This window comes from Heptranchias perlo, chromosome 42 (genome assembly GCF_035084215.1).
Source record: "Heptranchias perlo isolate sHepPer1 chromosome 42, sHepPer1.hap1, whole genome shotgun sequence".
NCBI lineage: Eukaryota > Metazoa > Chordata > Chondrichthyes > Hexanchiformes > Hexanchidae > Heptranchias > Heptranchias perlo.
In genome coordinates, this window is record NC_090366.1 from 3,689,863 (window position 1) to 3,714,568 (window position 24,706).

Sequence of the window (24,706 nt, forward strand, 5' to 3'; positions counted from 1 at the left end):
CCCTATCTTTCCTGAACACCTTGTAACCAGGAATATTTAGTACCCAATTCTGCCCTTTTTTGAGCCAGGTCTCCATTATCGCCACGACGTCGTATTCCCGTGTGACTATTTGCGCCTGCAGGTCACCAACCTTGTTTACCACGTGTGAGAAGTGGGTTTCGATTCATGGGGCACAGGCACCAGTATTTGGGAAAGAGGGAGCTGCTCCGTTGGGACGGGCTGCACCTGAACCATGCTGTATTCAGTGTTCTGGCAAACCGAACAACTAGGGCGGTAGAGAAGGCTTTAAAGTAAATAGAAGGGGGGAGTGCTCAGTTGGGGCGAAGTTTAGATTGATAAAGCGAAAAGATAAGGAAGTCATACAGGAAAGTGATGGAGTAATGATAAACAGAGTGTGTCAGGAAGGGGCAGAGCGTACAAACATAAGAGTGCACTAGCAAATGGGGTCGGGGTAGGACAGAATGGTAAAAAGGCAAAATTAAAGGTTCTTTACCTGAATGCACGCAACATTCGTAATAAGATAGATGAATTTAGGGCACAAATAGAAAGAAATGGGTGTGATCTCGTGACCATTACAGAGACGTGGTTGCAAGTTGACCAAGGTTGGGGGGTTAAATATTCAGGGTTATTTAACATTTCAGAAGGATAGGAAAAAAGTTAAAGGTGGCGGGGTAGCTCTGTTAATAAAGGATGAAATTAGTATAATAGTGAGAAACGATCTTGACTCAGAAGATCAGGATGTCGAATCAATTTGGGTGGAGGTAAGAAATAGCAAAGGAAAGAAATCAGTGGTGGGAATAGTGTATAGGCCCCCTAACAGTAGCTAAACTGTAGGGCAAAATATATATCAGGAAATTAGGGGGGCTTGTAAAAAATGTAATGCAATAATCATGGGAGATTTTAACTTCCACATAAATTGGACAAATCAAATTGGCAAAAATAGCCCTGAGGTGGAGTTCATAGGGTGTATTCGGGACTGTTTCTTAGACCAATACGTCGGGGAACCAACCAGGTAACAGGCCATTTTGGATCTGGTAATGGGTAACGAAACAGGATTAATTAATGATCTCAAAGTAAAGGATCTCTTGGGAAGCAGTGATCATAGCATGATAGAATTTCACACCCAATTTGAGGGCGAGGATCTTGGGGCGGAAACGACTGTATAAAACTTAAATAAGGGCAATTATAAAGGAATGAGGGCGGAATTGGCAAAAGTGGACTGGGTAAACAGATTAGATGGTATGATGGTGGAAAAGCAGTGGCAAACATTTAAAAATATATTTTACGACTCGCAACAAAAATAGATTCCCACGAGGAGGAAAGACTCCACAAAAAGGGTGAACCAACCATGGCTAACTAAGGAAGTCAAGAATGGTATCAGGTTAAAAGAAAAAGCAGACAACATGGCAAAGATTACTGGTAAGCCCGAAGCTAGGAAAACTTTAAAAAAACAGCAAAGGATGACGAGAAGAATAATAAAGAGGGAGAAAATAAATGATGAGAGTGAACCAGCAAGAAATCTAAGAACTGACAATAAAAGTTTCTACAAGTATATAAAAAGGAAGAGGGTAGCTAAAGTCAACATTGGTCACTTAGCGGATGAGACTGGGGAAATAATAATAGAAAACAAGGAAATGGCAGAGGAATTGAACAGATACTTTGTATCTGCCTTCACAGTAGAAGACACCAATAACATACCAATAATTGTAGAAAATCAAGGGGCAAAGGGGAGGGAGGAACTAAAAACAATCACTATCACTAGAGAAATAGTATTAGGTAAACTAATGGGTCTGAAGGCTGACAAGTCCATTGGACCTGATGGCTTGCATCCGAGGGTCTCAACGGAAGAGGCTACTGAGATAGTGGATGCATTGGTTGTAATCTTCCAGAATTCACTGGATTCTGGAAAGGTCCCAGCGGATTGAAAAACCGCAAACGTAAAACCCCTATTCAAGAAGGGAGTGAAACAGAAAGCAGGTAACCATAGACCAGTTAGCCGAACATCTGTCATTGGGAAAATGCTAGAATCCATTATTATGGAACTAGTAGCAGGACATTTGGAGACTCATAATACAATCAAGGAGAGTCAACTTGGTTTTATGAAGGGGAAATCATGTCTGACAAATTAATTAGAGTTCTTTGAGGAAGTAACGGGCAGGGTGGATAAAGGGGAACCAATGGATGCAGTATATTTGGATTTCCAAAAGGCATTCGATAAGGTGCCACATAAAAGATTACTGCACAAGATAAGAGCTCATGTTGGGGATAATATACTGGCATTGATAGAGGATTGACGAACTGACGGAAAACAAAGAGTCGGGATAAAAGGGTCATTTTCAAAATGGCAATCTGTAACTAGTGGGGTGCCGCAGGGCTCAGTGCTGGGGCCTCAACTATTTACAATATATATCAATGACTTGGATGAAGGAACAGAGTGTCTTGTGGCCAAATTTGCTGACGATACAAAGATAGGTGGAAAAGCAAGTTGGAATGAGGACACAAAATGTCTGCAAAGGGATATTGACAGGTTAAGTGAATGGACAAAAAATTGGCAGATGGAATATAATGTGGGAAAATGTGAAGTTATCCACTTTGGGAGGAAAAATAAAAAGCAAAATATTATTTGAATGTAGAAATACTATAAAATGCTGCGGTACAGAAAGATCTGGGTGTCCTCATACATGAAACACAAAAAGTCAACAGATAGGTGCAGCAGGTAATCCGGAAGGCAAAAGGAATATCGGCCTTTATTTCTAGGGGGATGGAGTATAAAAGCAACAAAGTCATGCTACAACTGTGCAGGTTGCTGGTGAGACCACACCTGGAGTACTGCGTACAGTTCTGGTGCTCTTATGTAAGCAAGGACATACTTGCGTTGGAGGCAGTTCTGAGAAGGTTCACTAGGTTGATTCCGGGTATGGAAGGGTTGTCTTATGAGGAATGATTGAACAGGTTGGGTCAATACTCATTGGAGTTTAGAAGAATGAGAGGAGATCTTATTGAAACATACAAGATTCTGGGGGACTCGATAGGGTAGATGCTGAGATGATGTTACCCCTCGTGGGAGAATCTATAACTAGGGGGCATAGTCTCAGAATAAGGGGTCGCCCGTTTCAGTCGGAAATTAGGAGGAATTTCTTCTCCCAGAGGGTCGGGATAATTTAGAATTCTTTATCCCAAAAAGCTGTGGAGGCTGAGTCATTAAATACATTCAAGGCTGAGTTGGACAAATTTTTGATCAGTAAGGGAGTCAAAGAATATGGGGAATGGCGGGAAAGTGGAGATGAGGTAAAAATCAGATCAGGCATGATCTCATTAAATGGCGGAGCAGGCTCGAAGCGCCGAAAGATCCACTCGTGCTCCAATCACTTATGATCTTATGCTTCGTGCGTTTACACACATGCACTGCAAACTGATCGTAGAATTTATTGTACTCTCTCTTAGCCTGATCTCACCTAATATAGTAATTTTAGTTGCTCTAGTGCTATCGCGCCAGAGAAGTGCCAGGCAATGACCATCTCCAACAACAGAGAGTCCAACCACCTCCCCTTGACATTCAACGGCATTACCAACGCCGAATCCCACACCATCATCACTTGAGGGTCAACATTGACCAGAAGCTTACCTGAACCAGCCACATAAATACAGTGGCTACAAGAGCAGGTCAGAGGCTGGGTATTCTGCGGCAAGTGACTCACCTCCTGACTCCCCAAAGTCTTTCCACCATCTACAAGGCACAAGTCAGGAGTGTGATGGAATACTCTCCACTTTCCTAGATGAGTGCAGCTCCAACAACACTCAAGAAGCTCGACACCATCCAGGACAAAGCAGCCCGCTTGATTGGCACCCCATCCACCACCCTAAACATTCACTCCCTCCACCACTGGAGCACAGTATCTGCAGTGTGTACCATCCACAGGATGCACTGCAACAACTCGACAAGGCTTCTTCGACAGCACCTCCCAAACCCGCGACCTCTACCACCTAAAAGGACAAGGACAGCAGGCACATGGGAACAACTCCACCTACACGTTCCCCTCCAAGTCACACACCATCCTAACTTGGAAATATATCGCCGTTCCTTCGTTGTCGCTGGGTCAAAATCCTGGAACTCCCTTCCTAACAGCACTGTGGGAGAACCTTCACCACACGGACTGCAGCGGTTCAAGAAGGCGGCTCACCACCTTCTCAAGGGCAATTAGGGATGGGCAATAAATGCTGGCCTCGCCAGCGACGCCCACATCCCATGAACAAGTGAAAAAAAATCTTTCCCCCCAATCCTTTGTGTCTCTTATTTCTCTTTTCCATTGCTGCATCCTGATGCCAACCCCACTGCCAAATTAGTTAAAACCCCGCCCTCACAGCTCTAGTGAACCTCCCCACGAGGACATTGGTCCCAGCTGCGGTGAGGTGCAACCCGTCCTTCCTGTACAGGTCCCACCTTCCCCAGAACTGGTTCCAATGCCCCAGGAATCAAAAGCCCTCCCTCCCGCACCATCTCTCCAGCCACACATTCATCTGCTCTATCCTCCTACTTATATACTCACTGGCGCATGGCATGTGGAGTAATCCGGAGATTCCTGCCTTTGAGCGGGTTTACCGCACTTCCCTCACTTCCTCAGCAAAAAGAGTGCCACAGAAAATTCCATTGTGCTTTGTTACCCACCTCCCCCCACCACCCACCCCCCCCCCCCCCCCACCCCGTGACCCGTAAACCTCCTTTGATGATTCTCTTTCCAATGAAGAGCACCATATTGCCTGCAGCAGATTTTTATATATATCCTAAAGGGATAAATTGGTGCATTATTACACATTGGACGCACCCTGGCAGAACTCTTGCACTTATTTTAAAGTTGCATTGAGGTCCTTCCTAAAGCGTGGAGTGCGAGACTGCACGCAGTTCTCTAACGGAGGTCTTATTAAGGTTTTATATCGGTTCATTATTATCTCTTAACTTCTTTATTCTATACCTCTTGTGATTAAACCTAGACTTCCATTAGCTTTTCTACAGCCTTATCAACCCGAGGCGCAACCTTTAATGCACCTTGGACCTGTACCCACCAAATCACTCTGCTCCACCACAGCACCAAATCTACTTCCATCCAGTGTACAATTAGAGCAGATATTGTACCACTGTGCATCACCTGACACTGACATTGGTCCCATCTGTCCGTTTTTAGCACATCACCACCCCCCTTTCAATTGTTTTAAAGTTGCATCGTGCATGTTTTGTGCTGCCAATAAGTGGATGGAAGTGTGTGATGGTGTCTCATAAGACTCAGTTCTGGGTCTACATCTGTGTCTATCACTAATTTGAATGTCGGTCTTGGTCGAAATATGGAGACGCTGCAGAATAGGAGTGTTTCTTACTTAGAAAGCCAGAGGAAAGTGCAAAGGGATATTGAAAGGAGGGGTGGTGGTGTGCTAAAAACGGACAGATGGGACCAATGTCAGTGTCAGGTGATGCACAGTGGGACAATATCTGCTCTAATTGTACACTGGATGGAAGTAGATTTGGTGCTGTGGTGGAGCAGAGTGATTTGGTGGGTACAGGTTCAAGGTACATTTAAAGGTTGCGCCTCGGGTTGATAAGGCTGTAGAAAAGCTAATGGAAGTCTAGGTTTAATCACAAGAGGTATAGAATAAAGAAGTTAAGAGATAATAATGAACCGATATTAAACCTTAATAAGACCTCCATTAGGGAGCTGCGTGCAGTATCGCACTCCACGCGTTAGGAAGGACTTTGATCCTCTCGGGTGTCGACAAACCAGATTTACTCGAATGCTGCATGGTATCACGAAAAGCAGAGACAAAGATAGACTGGGAAAAACGTTTTTTTTCATTAGAGCAACAAATATTATGGAGCGATAGGAGATGTGTTTAAAATTATGAACGGATGGGACAGGATAGATAGAAACACACGGTTTTAAGTAGTTGAGATATTAGGAGCAAAGGAACAAATTCATTTAATTTTCGGTGTATCCTAGTCTCATAATGAATTGAATCCACTGACAAACTGTTCAAAGAAAGAATAAATGAAAAGATGAAATGACAGCAATGCCAATGAAATTTAGCAGGCCGATGAAGCAGAAATATCACTTGTTTACCGCGTACATTTGCTGAGTAAATTCCAGAGTGAAACCTGGAGCCTGATACTCATGGGTGTGAACATCTTGATCAAGGCCGAGACTGTTACTCATTAGCTGGGGACTTTCTGCGGGGGAATGACCATTGCCCTGTTGCTAATAGGAAAATGACCTGAGATGGCAGTTGTACAAATTCAGGGCATTAATATCGGATTAGCATTATAAGGGGCCTGATACCGAAATTAATCGGCTCCGTATCCGAATGTAGTTCATTTATACAGAGGTAGAATCGGCACAAAGAAACAGCTAATGATCGAAAGGGAAGATAATTCCAAACTCTTCACGTTTCAACTCAAATAGTTCACCGTGTCCTTCCATCTGGTGTTTGGTCCCATTAAAAGAGCAGCGATCTTTGTACCTTGCTAGCTGTGACCTTTTCTATTCTGATAATAAAGAAGTGTTTATGGTGAGCAATAAAATCGAATTGAATTCACGGAACCGAATCCGGCTAAAAAAAAAAAGCAGTTTCTCTGTGGGGTCTTTTGAACCGCAGATGAAAGAGCTGGGGAAATGTAATCATTGTTATCACATCAAGAATTAATGACTTCGGTTAAAAGATCAGTAATTTATCAGAACAATTCAATCTGAATGAGATCTCACACCAGAGGACAGGGCGGGGAGGGGCTTTACTGATCAGGCTGAAGGTTATGTTTATGACTGCTGTGTAACTGATCTTTACTCGGGTGTGTTCATTAACCTGCAGAACCTAGAACCCGAATGTACCCAGGCTCTCTGGAACCAGAATCAGGAGTCGCAGCACAAGGTGAGGACCCAGAATATACTGAGCACAATTATAGTGTTTCAGCGTTGCGAAATGGACTCATCGTCGATTGTTTGTATAGCTTAAAGTTATTGAAACGTTGCAGTATCCATATTGGATCAGGTAAGAAAGGATTGTTTTTTACTAAATTAACTGGAAGAAGCGCCATTTAACAGAATAAAACTTCCAAATGTAAATTCACGCGCTAAAATTCTGCGGTTGTAAATGATATTCAAATCTAATTCTCTTTTATGACACGGTTATGAACAGTTAGAGCTCGAGACTTTTCAACATAAAACACAATCCCTCACCATCACCGAAATCCAACGTTTCCAGCCACGGGAGGTTTACCCTTTGACTCGTATTGACCTCAGGATCCAGGGCCCCCTGATGCCAAACCGAGGCAAATACTGCCTTCTTGTCGAGGCGAGTTACTGTCACCTCTTCTCTGGCATTTAAATCTTGTATCTATAAACAAGTCGGGATCCGAGGATTTCAGGCACCACCCGAAATGAGCGTCAGTGAACAGGTTATTGATTAGTGAATGTTGCTTGATGGCGCTATTGATGAGTCCATCCATCACTTTGCTGATCATTGTGAGGTGGCTGATAGGGCGGTAATTCGCTGGGTTCATTCTGTCCTTCATTTTGTGGATAGGGCACAGCAGATCATCCAAAATATATTCCTAAAGGGCAAATATTCCATGTGTACAGTCAAACAACCATGGCCAACATGTGAGGTAAGGGGAAGTCTAAAGCTAAAGGAAGTGACATACACAATTGCCAAGGAAAGCGGTAATCCAGGGAACTGGGAGAAATGTAGAAAACAACAAAGAGACGCAAAGAAAACATTAAGAGCTGCAAAAAGGGAAAAGTAAAAAAAAACTTGGATGCAATAGAAAGGCTAATTGTAAAAAATTGTGTATAAACATATTAAGAGTAAGTGAGTGCCTGAGGGAGATGTGGGCCCATTAAAGACAGACACAGATGATACGGTAATAGACAACAAGGTGATCGCAGATTTATTGAACGAATAGTTTGTATCCATTTTCACAGTTGTGGAAAAGGATAAAATACCAGTGATAGAAATAAAACTAAAAATAAATCAAAGGAAGGAACTTACTGTATTCATATTACTGAAAATGATAATGTATAAAATAATGGGACTTAAGGTAGATAAATCTCTAGGACCTGATGATATCCACCCCATGGTGTTAAAACAAGTAGGTGTTGGAATTGCAGAAGTGTTAGTCATAATCTTGCAAAGCTCTCTTGATTCTGGAATTCTGCTGTTAAAGTGGAAAAATTCTATCGTCACTCCATTACTTAGGGTGAGATAGAGAAACCAGGTAACCACAGGCCTAACAGTTTTACGCCGATTGTGAGGATGCTAATGCCACTTGTCGTTAATAGTAGAGTGACTGAGCACTTGAGCAAATATCAGCTGATCAGACAGAGCCAGCATGGCTTTGTTAAAGGTAACTCCTGCCTGATTAATCTAGTTGATTTTTTGAGGAATCCATAATAAGGTAGAGAAAGGAATGTCTGTGGATGTTATCTATGTGGACTTCTAGAACGCATTCGATAAGGTTCCACACAAAAGATAATTGGCAAAAACGAGAGCACATGGAATTAGAGACAGACTTTTGAATTAGGTTAAAAATTGTTAGTGAGGTAGGAGGCAGAGTGTGGATCAATAATATGTACTCAGATTGACAGGTTGCATAAACTTGGCTTGTATTCACTTGAGTATAGAAGATTGAGGAGTGTTCCGATTGGGGTGCTTGAAAATGTCGAAAGGATTCGATAGTGTAGATAAAGAGAAACTATTTCCTCTGATGGGGGAATCTAGAACGAGAGGACATAATTGAACCTTAGAATGAGGCCCTAACCTAGTGAAACTACAAAATATGCAAAATACTACAAGTGGAATTTTTAACATGGAGATGTGTGACCAAACAGAAAAGAAAATTAAAAAGAAATATTAGCCTGCTACTGGTTCATTATTGCAGGGATTGTTTCTCGAGCCTTGAACTGCATTCGGTGAAAATAAAATGGGATGGGCTGTGCAGCTAATGTTGGATTATACACGTACTTACTGTGACGCTGGATTACTTAGAATAATTTGATGTGTCCTTTGTGGTGGATGGGGAATCAGGCATGCAGCAGGATGGAGAATGTATCAGGGAAGGGAATCAGACATGGGTCTGGTAGAAGGGAAAGGAGGGGAGAATCAGATATATAGCAGGAGGGTGAACTAACGTTGGAAGATCGAGCATGGAGTAGGAGGAATGCAGCAGTTGGGGAAGGGATAAAGTGTTAGGGGGAGAGAGTTAGGGGGGAGGAAGGCTGTGGAGCTGGAGGCGGTTACAGGCGCAGGTGGACATTCGGGAATGGAGCAGGTGGGATGGAAAGTGCATCTGGGGAAGGGAAGTTAGGACATAATCAGACAAAGAGCTGATGGGAATGGAAAAAGGGGAAGACAGAGGTATGGAACCGATGGGGGAGGGAAGCAAATATTAAAGGTCAGGCACAGAATCGTTGTGGTAGCAGACAATTAAAAGGCAGGGATTTCAGACACGAGGCAGCGAGAACCGCAGCACAGAGAAGAAGGGAGGGAAATCAGATATGGAAGAGTCGCAAGAGGTTCCAAAAACTTGTAATATAGCTGTTAAATACAAATGCGAATTTGTAAATGAATTTAATGTTCAGAATTTCTCAGCCTCACAAATCGAATCCGCTGACAAACTTTTAAAACAAAGATTAAAAGAAAAGATGAAATTAAATCACCACAAATAAAAATTAAAATTCCGATGAAGCAGAAAGTTGCCTTGTTTACCGCACACATTTGCTGATTCAGTTCCAGTAAGTGAAACCTGGAACCTGATACACATGTGTCTGAATATCCTAATCAAGTTCGAGGCTGTTTCTTATTAAATGGAGACTATCTGCTGAAGGTTATAATTGCCGTGCTGCTAATAAAGAACAATCATTGCAAAATAGCATGTAACCAGCCCTGAGACGGGAATTGTACAAATTCAGGGTGACACAGATCAGATTAACACCATCAAAGACAAAATACTGAGATGAATAGCGCTGGGGTCCGAATGTGCTATAGTTACACAGAGTTAGAATCTGGACAAAGAAACAGCTGATGATCGAAAATAAAGATCATAGTATCATCGAATCATAGTAGGTACAGTATTGTCAGACGGCCTTTGATAAAGTCCCATACAAGAGGTTAGCGTGCAAAATTAAAGCATATGGGATTGGTGGTAATATACTGGCATGGATTGAAAATTGGTTAACAGACAGGAAACAGAGAGTAGGAATAAATGGGTCTTTTTCGGACTGGCAGGCAGTGACCAGTGGGGTACCGCAGGGATCAGTGCTTGGGCCCCAGCTATTCACAATATGTATCAATGATTTGGATGAGGGAACCAAATGTAATATTTCCAAGTTTGCTGACGACACAAAACTAAGTGGGATCGTGAGTTGTGAAGAGGATCCAAAGAGGCTTCAAGGCGATTTGGAAAAGTTGAGTGAGTGGGCAAATACATGGCAGGTGAAGTATAACGTGGATAAATGTGAAGTTATGAACTTCGAAAGGAAAAATAGAAAGGCAGTGTATTATTTAAATATGAAAGATTGGGGAATGTTGATGTACAAAGGGACCTGGGTGTCCTTGTACACCAGTCACTGAAAGCAAATATGCAGGTGCAGCAAGCAGTTAGGAAGGAAAATGGTACGTTGGCCTTCATTGCAAGATGATTTGAGTATAGGAGCAAGGAAGTCTTGCTGCAGTTATACAGGGCCTTGGTGAGACCAAACCTGGATAATTGTGTGCAATTTTGGTCTCCTCACCTAAAAAAGGATATACTTGCCATAGAGGGAGTGCAGCGAAGGTTCATCAGAATGATCCCTGGGATGGCAGGACTGTCGTATGAGGAGAGATTGGCTCTACTTAGCCTGAATTCACTCAAGTTTAGAAGAATGAGAGGGGATCTCATTGAAACATATAAAATTCTGACAGGGCTAGACAGGCTGGATGCAGGGAGGATGTTTCCCCTGGCTGGGGGTCCAGAACGAGGGGTCACAGTCTCAGGATACGGGGTAGGACATTTCGGACTGAGATGAGGAGAAATGTCTTCACTCAGAGAGTGGTGAACCTGTGGAATTCTCTACCACAGAAGGCTGTGGAGGCCAAGTCACTGAATATATTTAAGATGGAGCTAGATAGATTTCTAGACAGAAAGGGCATCAAGGGATATGGGGAGAGAGGGGGAATATGATCTTGAGACAGAGGATCAGCCATTATCATCTTGAATGGTGAAGCAGGCTCGAAGGGCTGAATGGCCTATTCCTGCTCCAATTTTCTATATATCTATGTTTCTAAGTAACACAGGAGGAGGCCATTCGGCCATTCGTGCCTGTGCTTGCTCTATGAAAGAGCTATCCAATTAGTTCCATTCCCATGGTCTTTCTCCACAGCTCTGTAATCTTTTCCCCTTCAAGTATTTATCTAATTCCCTTAGAAAGTCACTATTTACTCTGCTTCCTCCACCCTTCCAGGTTGTGCACTCTCGATCAGGGAATTGGATAAATACTTGAAGGGAAAACAATTACAGGGCTGTGGGGAAAGACCATGGTAATGGAACTAATTGGCTAGCTCTTTCAAAGAGCCGGCACATTGCATTCTGAATCATTACAACTCTCTTACAGCCTCTGGCTCTTCTCCGATCACCTGAAATCTGTGTCATCTGGTTAACAATTACTTCGCTGCTGGAAACAGTTTCTCCTTATTTGCTCTATCAAAACCGTTCATGATTTTGAATACTTCTATTAAATCTCCTCTTCACCGTCGCTGTTCTAAGAGGAAAAACCCCAGCTTCTCCAGTCTTTCCACACAACTGAAGTCCCTTATGCCTGGTATCATTCTAATAAATCTCTTCTGCATCCTCTCTAAGGCCATGACATCCTTCCTAAAGTGTGGTGCCGAGAACTGAACACAATACTCCACTTCTATATAAGTTTACCATAACTTCCTTGCTTTTGTACTCTATGCCTCTGCTAATAAAGCCCAGGAGTTCATATGCTTTTCTTGAACAGCCATCTCAACTTGTCCTGCCACCTTCAAAGATTTGTTTATGTACAGCCCCAGGTCTCTTTGTTCCTGCACCCCCTTTAAAATTGTACCATTTAGTTTATATTGCCTCTCCTCGTTCTTCCCACCAAAATGCATCACTTCACATTTCTCTGCGTTAAACTTCATCTGCCGTGTGTCTGCCTATTTAACCAGTCTGTCTCTGTCCTCTTCAATTATGTTACTATCCTCCTCATTGTTTCCTACATTTCCGAGTTTCGTGTCTTCTGCAAATTTAGAAATGATACCCTCTACACCCATGTCCAGGTCATTAATATATATATCAAAATGAGCAGTAGTCCTAATACTGACCCCTGGTGAACAACACTGTCTACTTCCCTCTCGCCTGAAAAAGAAACGTTCAGCAAGTTCAGCCACAATTGGCTTTCCGTCCCTTAGCCAATTTTGACGCATGCTGCCAATATCCCTTTCGTCCCATGGGCTTTAATTTTGCTAACAAGTCTATTATGTGGTACTTTATTAAATGCCCTTTGAAAGTCCATATACACAACATCAACCAAACTACCCTCATCGACCCTCTCCATTACATCATCAAAGAACTCAATCAAGTTAGTCAAACACGATTTGCCTTTAACAAATCCGTGCTGACATTCATTTATTAGCCCAGACTTTTCCAAGTGCCAATTAATTTTATCCCGGATTATTATCTCTAAAAGATGCCTCACCAATAATTCCAGTCACTTAAAATTTCAACTCAAAGCTCACTGTGCCCTTTTATTGTCTGATAAAACAGAGAACAGGACTGGGAGTGATTGTACTGACCAGGCTGAAGGTCCTGTTTATGACTGTAATGTGTAATTGATCATTACCCAGGTGTTCATTAACCTGCAGAACCCACAACCCGAATGTACCCAGACACTCTGGAACCAGGACCAGGAGGCGCAGCATGAGGTAAGGACCCAGAATATACTGAGCACAACTATTGTGCTTTAAATTTTCGCCGTTTACTTGTGAAGTAATTCGATTATATTAAAAGTCGGGCAGTCATTGACGGATCAAATTGTAAGGATTGTTTTTTTTCTGAAATGAACTTGCTCGTGGCAGCTTCATTTAAGAGACTAGCACCTCCAAATCTATTCTCTCCCGCTAAAATTCTATTGTTTACAATATTATTGGAAGATATTTCTGAATTACTGCATCGCTTCTGAAAAAAAAAGTTCAAGTTCGATTCTTTGCAATGTACAACACAGCCCCCGACCACCAGCGTAACACAATGTGGTGTCCGGTATGATTCCAGTCAATGCAGGGTTTCCCTTTGACCCCGCTTGACCTCAGTTTGCTGGAGTTATTTGGTGCCGCACCCTGCCAAACGCTGCTTGTTGACCGGGTGAGTCACTCCCTCACTTTTCTTGTTCTCCACTCTTGCTCCATTTGTACAATGACACTATGAAGGAGTCTGAAACCGAGTGGTTGTGGCGGAATCCGTTCTGAGCGCTGGCGAGCAGATTATTGACTAACGATTGTTGCTTGATGGAACAACTGTTCACTCCCTCCATCACTTTGCTGATGATTGAGAGGTGCCCGATAGTGCGCTGTTTGTCCGGGCCCAATTAGTCCCTGATTCTGTGGACTGGACACAGCAGGTCCACCTTGCACATTGGCGGTTAAAGGCAGTATAATCGGTGCACTGCAATAGTTTGGCTCGGCGGCAGCTCACCCTTCAGCGCTTTGGTAGGATGCAGCCAGGGCCCGCTGTCTCCTGTTCATTCACACGTGGTGTGAACCGAATTAGCTGCAGACAGACACCTATGATAGCGCAACCCCGGGAGGCAGTAACATCTCGGTAAGGAATGTGTTCAAGTGATAACGCCGCCTGTAGGGAGCGTTTGTTCATGAATCTCTCTCTAACTGTTTCCAGATGGATGATTTGATGGACAGTTCAGTCAAGGTGAAGCTATAACAAAAACTTGGGGAATTGTAATTGTTAAAACTAATGTTATTTATAATGGAAAAGAGAAACAGTTAATTCAATGAGGTAATGACATGGGACGTATGAATTTTAACATCACAGGATTGGAGAAAAGGTGTAAAAGAGTCGGTGGTAGGAGAGATCCCTCGGAATTCGATTTGGCCCAATCAGTGTTGAAAACCTTCGAGCTCAAAACTGTAACCTGTTTGAATTATTTGGTGAACTCGCAAGGTGTTGAAGTAAGTGTGCTTTTAAGTATATGTCTAATTAGTGTCAATAATAGTTATTTATTACTGCATGCTTCATTCCTATGAACATCATTCAATGCTCTGAACACTATTATTTTCAGAAGTAAGTTATAAACTTATAAAGGAACAAGACTCATCCCCTGACAGACAGAGTCACCAAAAATAGCTACCGGAGTCAGACAATGTGCATATCAATTGGTGTAGGACTGGGTCAGTGGGCTGTGGGTGTAGGATTGGGTCAGTGGGGTGTCGGTGTGGGACTGGGTCAATGGGGGTCGGTGTCGGACTGGGTCAGTGGGGTGTGAGTGTGGGACAGGGTCAGTGGGGTGTCGGTGTGGGACTGGGTCAGTGGGGTGTCGGTGCGGGACTGGGTCAGTGGGGTGTCGGTGTGGGACTGGGTCAGTGGAGTTTCGGTGTGGGACTGGGTCAGTGGCGTGTCGATTTAGGACTGGGTCAGTGGAGTGTCGGTGTTGGACTGGGTCAGTGGGGTGTCGATTTAGGACTGGGTCAGTGGAGTGCCGGTGGGGGACTAGGTCAGCGTGGTGCCGGTGTGGGACTGGGACAGTGGGGTGTCGATGTAGGACTGGGTCAGTTGATGTGGTGTTACGTCAGAAGGGTGTCGTTGTAGCGTTGTGTCAGTGGGGTACATGGCTGGGTCAGTTGGGTGTCGGTGTAGGACTTGGTCAGTTGGGTGTTGGTGTCGGACTGGGTCAGTTGGGTGTTGGTGTCGGACTGGGTCAGTTGGGTGTTGGTGTCGGACTGGGTTAGTGGAGTGTGGGTGTGGGACAGGGTCGGTGGGTTGTTGATGTGGGACTGGGTCAGTGGGCTGGAGGTGTGGAACTGGGTCAGTGGAGTTTCGGTATGGGACTGGGTCAGTGGGCTGTCGGTGTGGGATTGGGTCAGTGGGGTGTCGGTGTCGGACTGGGTTAGTGGAGTGTGGGTCATGGTCGGTGGGTAGTTGGTGTGGGACTGGGCCAGTGGAGTGTTGGTGTTGGACTGGGTCAGTGGGGTGTCGGTGATGGAGTGTGTCAGTGGGGTTTCGGTGTGGCATTGGTTCAGTGGAGTTTCAGTGTCGGGCTGGGTCAGTGGGGTTTCGGTGCAGGGCTGGGTCCGTGTGGTGTGGGATTGGGTCAGTGGGGTGTCGGAGTAGGAATGGGTCAGTGGGGTGTTGGTGTGGGACTGGGTCAGTGTGGTGTCGGTATAGAACTGAGTCAATGTGGTGTCGGTGTATCGTAGATCAGTGGATAGTCGGTGTGAGACTGGGTCAGTGGGGGAGTGGAGTTGCTTCAAAAGGGTGTCGTTGCAGCGCTGTGTTAGTGGGGTGTCAGTGTGGGATTCGGTCAGTGGAGTGTCAGTGTGGGACTGTGTCAGTGGAGTGTCAGTGTGGGATTCGGTCAGTGGGGTGTCAGTGTGGGATTCGGTCAGTGGAGTGTCAGTGTGGGACTGTGTCAGTGGAGTGTCGGTGTAGGGCTGTGACAGTGGGATGTCGGTATGGGGCTGGGTCGGTGGGATGTCGGTGTCGGACTTGGTCATTGGGTATGTGGAGTTACTTCAGAAGGGTGTCGTTGTAGCGCTGTGTCAGTGGGTTATATGGCTGGGTCGGTGGGGCGTCGGTGTAGGACTGCGTAAGTCAGATGTCGGTGTAGGACTGTGTCAGTGGGGTGTCGGTGTAGGACTGGGTCAGTGAGGGCGTGGAGTTGCGTCAGATGGGTGTCTTGTAGCGCTGTGTCAGTGGGGTGTATGGCTAGGACAGTGGAGTGTTGGTGCAGGACTGCATCAATCAGGTGTCAGTGTAGGATTGGGTCAGTCAGGTATCGGTGTGGGATTGGGTCAGTCGGGTGTCCATGAGACCATAAGAGATAGGAGCAGGAGCAGGCCATGCTGCTTTTACACTCCATCTCCCTAGAAATAAAGGCCAATATTCCGTTTGCCTTCCGGATTACCTGCAGCACTTCTATGTTGACTTTTTATGTTTCATGTATGAGGACACCAAGATCCCTCTGTACCACAGCATTTTGCAGTATTTCTCAATTCAAATAATATTTTGCATTTTTATTTTACTCCCAAAGTGGATGACTTCACATTTTCCTACATTATAAGAACATAAGAACATAAGAAATTGGAGCAGGAGTAGGCCAATCGGCCCCTCGAGCCTGCTCCGCCATTCAATAAGATCATGGCTGATCTGATCCCAACCACAAATCTAAAGAACACAAGAAGTCGGAGCAGGACCCGGCCACATAGCCCCTGGGCCCTCTCCGCCACCCACAGGGCATTGACCGATCCGAACTCAGCTTCATGTCCAATTTCCTGCCCGCTCCCCATAACCCCTAATTCCCTTTACTTCTAGGAAACTGTCTATTTCTGTTTTAAATTTATCTAATGATGTAGCTTCCACAGCTTCCTGGGGCAGCAAATTCCACAGACCGACCACCCTCTGAGTGAAGAAGTTTCTCCTCATCTCAGTTTTGAAAGAGCAGCCCCTTATTCTAAGATTATGCCCCCTAGTTCTAGTTTCACCCATCTTTGGGAACATCCTTACTGCATCCACCCGATCAAGACCCTTCACAATCTTATATGTTTCAATAAGATCGCCTCTCATTCTTCTGAACTCCAATGAGTAGAGTCCCAATCTACTCAACCTCTCCTCATATGTCCGCCCCCTCATCCCCGGGATTAACCGAGTGAACCTTCTTTGTACTGCCTCGAGAGCAAGTATGTCTTTTCTTAAGTATGGAGACCAAAACTGTATGCAGTATTCCAGGTGCGGTCTCACCAATACCTTATATAACTGCAGCAATACCTCCTTGTTTTTATATTCTATCCCCCTAGCAATAAAAGCCAACATTCCGTTGGCTTTCTTGATCACCTGCTGCACCTGCATACCAACTTTTTGATTTTCTTGCACTAGGACCCCCAGATCCCTTTGTACTGCAGTACTTTCCAGTCTCTCGCCATTAAGAAAATAACTTGCTCTCTGATTTTTCCTGCCAAAGTGCATAACCTCACATTTTCCAATATTATATTGCATCTGCCAAATCTCCGCCCACTCACCCAGCCTGTCTATATCCCCTTGCAGGTTTTTTATGTCCTCCTCACTCTCTACTTTCCCTCCCATCTTTGTATCATCTGCAAATTTTGATATGTTGCACTCGGTCCCCTCCTCCAAATCGTTAATATAGATTGTAAAGAGTTGGGGACCCAGCACCGACCCCTGTGGTACACCACTGGTTACTGGTTGCCAGTCCGAAAATGAACCATTTATCCCAACTCTCTGCTTCCTGTTCGATAACCAATCCTCCACCCATGCCAGAATATTACCCCCAATCCCGTGATTTTTTATCTTAAGTAATAATCTTTTATGTGGCACCTTGTCGAATGCCTTCTGGAAGTCTAAATACACTACGTCCACTGGTTCCCCTTTATCCACCCTATACGTTATATCCTCGAAGAACTCAAGCAAATTTGTCAGACATGACTTCCCCTTCATAAAGCCATGCTGACTTTGTCCTATTAAATTATGCTTATCGAAATGTTCCGTTACTGTCTCCTTAATAATAGACTCCAAAATTTTACCCACCACAGATGTTAAGCTGACTGGCCTATAATTTCCAGCCTTCTGCCTACTACCCTTTTTAAATAACGGTGTTACATTAGCAGTTTTCCAATCTGCCGGGACCTCTCCTGAGTCCAGGGAATTTTGGAAAACTATCACCAAAGCATCCACAATCCCTACTGCCACTTCCCTCAAGACCCTAGGATGGAAGCCATCAGGTCCAGGGGATTTATCGGCCTTGAGTCCCATTATTTTACTGAGTACCATCTCCTGAGTGATTTTAATCGTATTTAGCTCCTCCTCCCCCCGAGAGTCCCCTGTTTGTCCAGTGTTGGGATATTCTTAGTGCCCTCTACTGTAAAGACTGAAACAAAATATTTGTTCAGCATTTTTGCCATCTCCATGTTTCCCACCATTAATTTCCCGGTCTCATCCTCTAAGGGACCTATGTTTGCCTTAGCCACCCTTTTTCTTTTTATATAACTATAGAAACTCTTGCTATCTGTTTTTATATTTTTTGCTAATTTCTTTTCATAATCTAACTTCCCTTTCTTAATCAATCCTTTAGTTACTTTTTGCTGTCTTTTGAAGAATTCCCAATCTTCTATCCTCCCACTAAGTTTGGCTACCTTATATGTCCTTCTTTACTTAGCCACGGATGGCTGTCATTTCTTTTACACCCTTTTTTCCTCAGTGGAATATATTTATTTTGAAAGTTGTAAAATAACTCCCTAAATGAACACCACTGCTCATGTACCGTCTTACCCTTTAATCTATTTTCCCAGTCCACTTTAATCAATTCCGCTCTCATACCATCATAGTCTCCTTTATTCAAGCTCGGTACGCTTGTTTGAGAATCAACCTTCTCACCCTCTAATTGGATATGGAATTCAACCATGTTGTGGTCGCTCGTTCCAAGGGGATCCTTAACTAGGACATTATTAATTAATCCTGACTCATTACACAGGACCAGGTCCAAGGTTGCCTGCCCCCTTGTCGGATCAGTTACATACTGCTCAAGAAATCCATCCCTGATGCACTCAATGAACTCGTCCTCAAGGCTGCTCTGCCCAATTTGATTTGCCCAGTTAATATGATAATTAAAATCCCCCCTAATTATGGCTGTTCCCTTATTACATGCCCCGACTACCTCCTGATTAATACTTCTTCCAGCAGAGTTGCAACTATTAGGAGGCCTATATACTACGCCCACTAATGTTTTTTTTCCCTTATTATTCATTATCTCCACCCAAACTGTTTCATTATCTTGATGCTTTGTCCCAATATCATTTCTCTGTATTACAGTGATTCCTTCCTTTATTAACATAGCCACCCCACCTCCCCTTCCTTCCTGCCTGTCCTTCCTGATTGTTAAATACCCTGGCATATTTAATTCCCAGTCATTGTCACCCTGCAGCCATGTTTCTGTAATGGCCACAAGATCATACCCATACGTAGTTATTTGTGCCGTTAACTCGTCCATTTTATTACGAATGCTACGTGCATTCAGATAAAGAACTTTCAAATCTGTTTTGTGACGCTTAGTTCCTGCTTTTTCCTTTTTTAACACTTTACCTATTACTCCATACCTTCTGTCCCTTCCTGTTACGCTTTCCTCTCTCTCCCTGCTCAGGTTCCCAACCCCCTGCCACTTTAGTTTAAACCCTCCCCAACAGCACTAGCAAACACTCATCCTAGGACAGCGGTCCCGGCCCTGCCCAGGTGCAGACCATCCGGTTTGTACTGGTCCCACCTCCCCCAGAACCGTTTCCAGTGTCCCAGGAATTTGAATCCCTCCCCCTTGCACCATTCCTCTAGCCACGTATTCATTTGAAATATCCTCCTATTTCTACTCTGACTAGCACGTGGCACTGGCAGCAATCCTGAGATTACTACCTTTGAGGTCCTATTTTTTAATTTACCTCCTAACTCCCTATATTCTGCTTTTAGGACCTCATCCCCTTTTTTACCTATATCGTTGGTGCCTATGTGCACCACGACAGCTGGCTGTTCGCCCTCTCCCTCCAAAATGTTCTGTAGCCGCTCCGAGACATCCTTGATCCTTGCACCAGGGAGGCAACACACCATCCTGGAGTCTCGGTTGCGGCCGCAGAAACGCCTGTCTATTCCCCTTACAATTGAGTCCCCTATCACTATAGCTCTGCCACTCTTTTTCCTCCCAGCCTGTGCAGCAGAGCTACCCGTGGTGCCAGGAAGTTGGCTGCTGCTGCCTTCCCCTGATAAGTCATCCCCCCCAACAGCATCCAAAGTGGCATATCTGCCAATTTTTTGCTCATTCACCTAACCTGTCAATATCCATTTGCAGACACTTTGTGGCCTCATCGCAACTTGCTTTTCCACCTATCTTTGTATCGTCAGCAAATTTGGCTACATATATATTGTAAATAGTTGCGGCTGCAGCATTGATCCCTGCAGCACCCCACTAGTTAGAGATTGCCATGTTTGAAATGACCCTTTTATCCCGACTCTTTGTGTTCTGTTAGTTAGCCAATCCTCTATCAATGGCAGTATATTACCCCCAACACGATGAGCTCTTATCTTGTGCAGTAATCTTTTATGTGGCAGCTTATCGAATACCTTTTGGAAATCCAAATATACTGCATTCATTGGTTCCCCTTTATCCACCTTGCCCGTTACATCCTCAAATAACTCTAATAAATTTGTCACACCCGATTTCCCCTTCATAATACCATGTTGACTCTCCTTGATTGCATTATGAGCCCCCAAATGTCCTGCTACTACTTCCTTAGTAGTGGATTCCAGCATTTTCCCAATGACAGATTTTAGGCCAGCTGGTCTATGGTTACCTGCTTTCTGTTTCACTCCCTTCTTGAATAGGGTTGTTACGTTTGCAGTTTTCCAATCCGCTGGGACCTTTCCAGAATCTAGTGAATTCTGGAAGATTACAACCAATGCATCCACTATCTCTGTAGCCACTTACTTTAAGACCCTCGGATGCAAGCCATCAGGTCCAGGGGACTTGTCAGCCTTTAGACCCATTAGTTTACCTAGTACTTTTTCTCTAGTGATAGTGATTGTTTTTAGTTCCTCGTTCCCCTTTGCCCCTTGATTTTCTACTATTATTGGTATGTTATTAGTGTCTTCTACTGTGAAGACAGATACAAAATATCTGTTTATTTCTCTGCCATTTCCTTGTTTTGTGTCGGTGTTGGATTGGGTCAGTCAGATGTCGGTGTGGAACTGGTTCAGTCGGGGGTCACTGTGGGACTGGATGGGTGGGGTGTCCATGTGGGACTGGGTCAATGGGGGTCGCTGTGGGACTGGGTCAGTGGCGTGTCGGTGTGGGACTGGGTCAGTGGCGTGTCGATGTGGGACTGGGTCAGTGGCGTGTCGGTGTGGGACTGGGTCAGTGGCGTGTCGGTGTGGGACTGGGTCAGTGGCGTGTCGGTGTGGGACTGGGTCAGTGGCGTGTCGGTGTGGGACTGGGTCAGTGGCGTGTCGGTGTGGGACTGGGTCAGTGGCGTGTCGGTGTGGGACTGGGTCAGTGGCGTGTCGATGTGGGACTGGGTCAGTGGCGTGTCGGTGTGGGACTGGGACAGTGGCGTGTCGGTGTGGGACTGGGACAGTGGCGTGTCGGTGTGGGACTGGGACAGTGGGGTGCCGGTGTGGGACTGGGACAGTGGGGTGCCGCTGTGGGACTGGGTCAGTGGCGTGTCGGTGTGGGACTGGGTCAGTGGCGTGTCGGTGTGGGACTGGGTCAGTGGCGTGTCGGTGTGGGACTGGGTCAGTGGGGTGCCGCTGTGGGACTGGGACAGTGGGGTGCCGCTGTGGGACTGGGACAGTGGGGTGCCGCTGTGGGACTGGGACAGTGGGGTGCCGGTGTGGGACTGGGTCCGTGGGGTGCCGCTGTGGGACTGGGTCAGTGGGGTGCCGGTGTGGGACTGGGTCCGTGGGGTGCCGCTGTGGGACTGGGACAGTGGGGTGCCGGTGTGGGACTGGGTCCGTGGGGTGCCGGTGTGGGACTGGGTTAATGGGGTGCCGGTGTGGGATTGGTCTGCGGGGTGCAGGTTTGGGACTGGGTCAGTGGGTGCCGGTGTGGGACTGGGTCGACGGGGTGCTGGTTTGGGACTGGGTCAGTGGTGTGTGCTTGTGGGTCTAGGTCAGTGGTGTGTGGGTGTGGGTCTAGGTCAGTGAGGCGTAAGTGTAGGGCTGGGTCACTCTTGTGTTGGTGTAGGGCTTGGTCCGTGGGGTGTGGAGCTAGGTCAGTGCGGTGTCGTTCTTGCGCTGGGTCAGTATGTGTAGGGCTGAGTCAGTCAGGTGTCGGTGTGAGGCTGTCAGTGGGGTGTACGACTGTGTCATTGGGGTGAGGAACTGTCAGTGTAGGTCTGGGTGAGTCGTGTGTCGATGTGCGGCTGTGTCAGTGTCATATTTCTTAGGGAGTTGTCAGGTTTTCAATTAACTACATTTCAACGATTTCTTTTTTTTATGAGCATTAGAAAGTGGGGATTAGTTTGCATTTTACGCCGTCGGTTGTTTCATGAACTGTTCTCCTGGAAGCCCTGGGCTTCTGATGCTAAATTAAATCAACCCTCAGCAATGTCCACACCAGGAAGTGAATAGGGAGCCTGGACTGAGGAACAACAGCAGGTGAACAGCACAAGGGTTGAGAGGGCAAGTTCCAGGTTCCAGAACCTTACTGCAGAGAAAGAAAACTTGACGGTGCTGCATTTTCTGAAGCACTTTTGTCAAAAGAATATTGGAAGCTTTGCATTAATTCTGTAACCTGCAACAAGCGATCTCCACCAGTAGATCTCAAGATTCCAGTCGCCCGGCAGTAATTATCCAGATTACAGCCACAGCATGTTATGGAGAGTGAAATGATTTTAACTGTTTCCATAACATTAAACCAGAAATGGGGTTTGTGTATTTCAGGGGAGAGGGTTTGATCAAAGAGACGCGCCCAGTTTGATACGTGGCTGAATAGTTACACATGTGTATCTCCATCTCCAACCTCCCTTTCCTCTCCAAAATATCTATAGCCTTCCAAATTTCTGCCCATCTTTCTCACAACTCCGTTTTCCAACCTGTCCAATCAAGTTTCCGCCGGTACCACAGCCCTGAAATGCCCCAAATCAAAGTCACAAATCACGCCCTCTGTGACTGTGACAGTGTTGCCCTGAGTCTCCTCGTCCTAATCCAACTCTCTGCAGCCTTAGACACGATCCACCACACTATCCTCCTCCAGTGCCTCTCCTCCATTGTTGAACTCAGTGGGACTGCCCTTCACTTGGTTTCAGTTTGACCTTTCCAGGTGTTGCCAGAGCATCTCCAGGGATGGGTTCTCTCCTGCCCCCGCAGTGTACCTACGTAGTTCCCCAGAGACCTATACTTGGCCCCTTCTATTTCTCATCTACATGGTGCTACTTAACCACATCATCCGAAGACATGGCGTCAGCTTCCACATGTACACTGCTGACACTAAGATGTACCTCACCACCACCTCTCCCGACTCCTCCACTGCTTCTACATTATCAGTCGCTTGTTTGATCTACAGTCTTTGATGAGCCACAATTTTCTCCAATTAAACATTGGGAAGTCTGACCCCATTATTCTCTCGCCACTGATTACTTCTCGTTCCAGCGATTGAACCAGACATAAGAACGTAACAAACAGCAGCATGAGTAGGTCATAAGGCCTTTCGAGCCTGTTCCACCTTTCCATAGGATCATGGCTGATCTTCTACCTCAATTCCACTTTCCCGCTCGATCCCCGTATCCCCTGATTCATTAAGTGTTCAATAGCCATCAATCGCAGTATTGATTATACTCAACGAGCATCCATAGCCCTCTGGGGTAGAGAATTCCAAAGATTCACAACCCTCTGAATGAAAAATGTTTTCCTCACCTCAGTCCTAAATGGCCGACTCCTTATCTTGAGGCTATGACCTCTAGTTCTAGACTCTCCCGCCACGGCAAACAGCCTCTCAGTATCTACTCTGTCAAGCCCTCCAAGAATTGTATAAGTTTTAATGAGATCACTTCTCAGTCTTCTAAACTCCAGAGAATATAGGACAATTCTCCTCAATCTCCCCTCATAGGACAACCCTTTCATTCCAGGAATCATTCTAGTGAACCTTCGTTGCATCCTCTCTAAGGAAAGTATACTCTTCCTCGTTAAGCAGACCAAAACATGTACACAGTACTGCAGGTGTAGTCTCACCAGAGTCCTGTAGAATTGCAGCAAGACCTCCTTACTCTTATACTTCAACCTACTTGCAATAAACGCTAACAAACCATTTGCCTTCCTAATTGCTTGCTACACCTGCATGTTACCTTTCTATGATTCATGTACCTGGACACCCAAATCCCTCTACCAAAGTCTCTCATCTTTTAAAAAATAGTTTGCTTTTCTATTCTTCCCACGAAATTTCACATTTTCACACATTATACTCCATCTGCCAACTTCTCACCCACTCAATTAACCTGCCTATATTCCTTTGCAGCCTCATTGCGTCCTCCTCACAGGTTACCTTCCCACCTAGCTTTGTATCATCAGCAAACTTGGATACTTTACACTCGGTCCCCTCTTCTAAGTCGTTGATATACATTGTAAACATATGAAGCCCAAGCACTGATCCTTGCAGCAAACCACTAGTTACAACCTGCCAACCCGAAAACAACTTGTTTATTCCTACTCTCTGGTTTTTGTCCTTTATCCAATCCTCTATCCATTCTAATACATTGACCCCAACCCCATGAGCCTTATCATTCCAACAACTTTTGTGTGGCACCTTATCGAATGCCTTTTGAAAATCCAAATATACTACATCCACTAGTTCTCCTTTATCTACCCTGCTAGTTACATCATCAAAAAACTCGAATAAATTTGTCAAATACGATTTCCCTTTCGTAAAACCATGTTGACTCTGCCTAATCATATTAT

The 24,706-nt window shown here is 45.1% G+C and overlaps 1 protein-coding gene across 1 annotated transcript in view; it reads left to right on the forward strand.

Annotated features, from left to right (window-relative positions):
* The window catches only part of LOC137306114 (NACHT, LRR and PYD domains-containing protein 3-like), a 60,346-nt gene that overhangs the window by 11,189 nt on the left and 24,451 nt on the right, over nt 1-24,706 (forward strand). Inside the window, 3 exon segments of the mRNA XM_067975175.1 lie at nt 6,850-6,909; nt 7,177-7,332; nt 12,883-12,960. Coding sequence (XP_067831276.1) covers nt 6,850-6,909; nt 7,177-7,332; nt 12,883-12,960 — 294 coding nt within the window.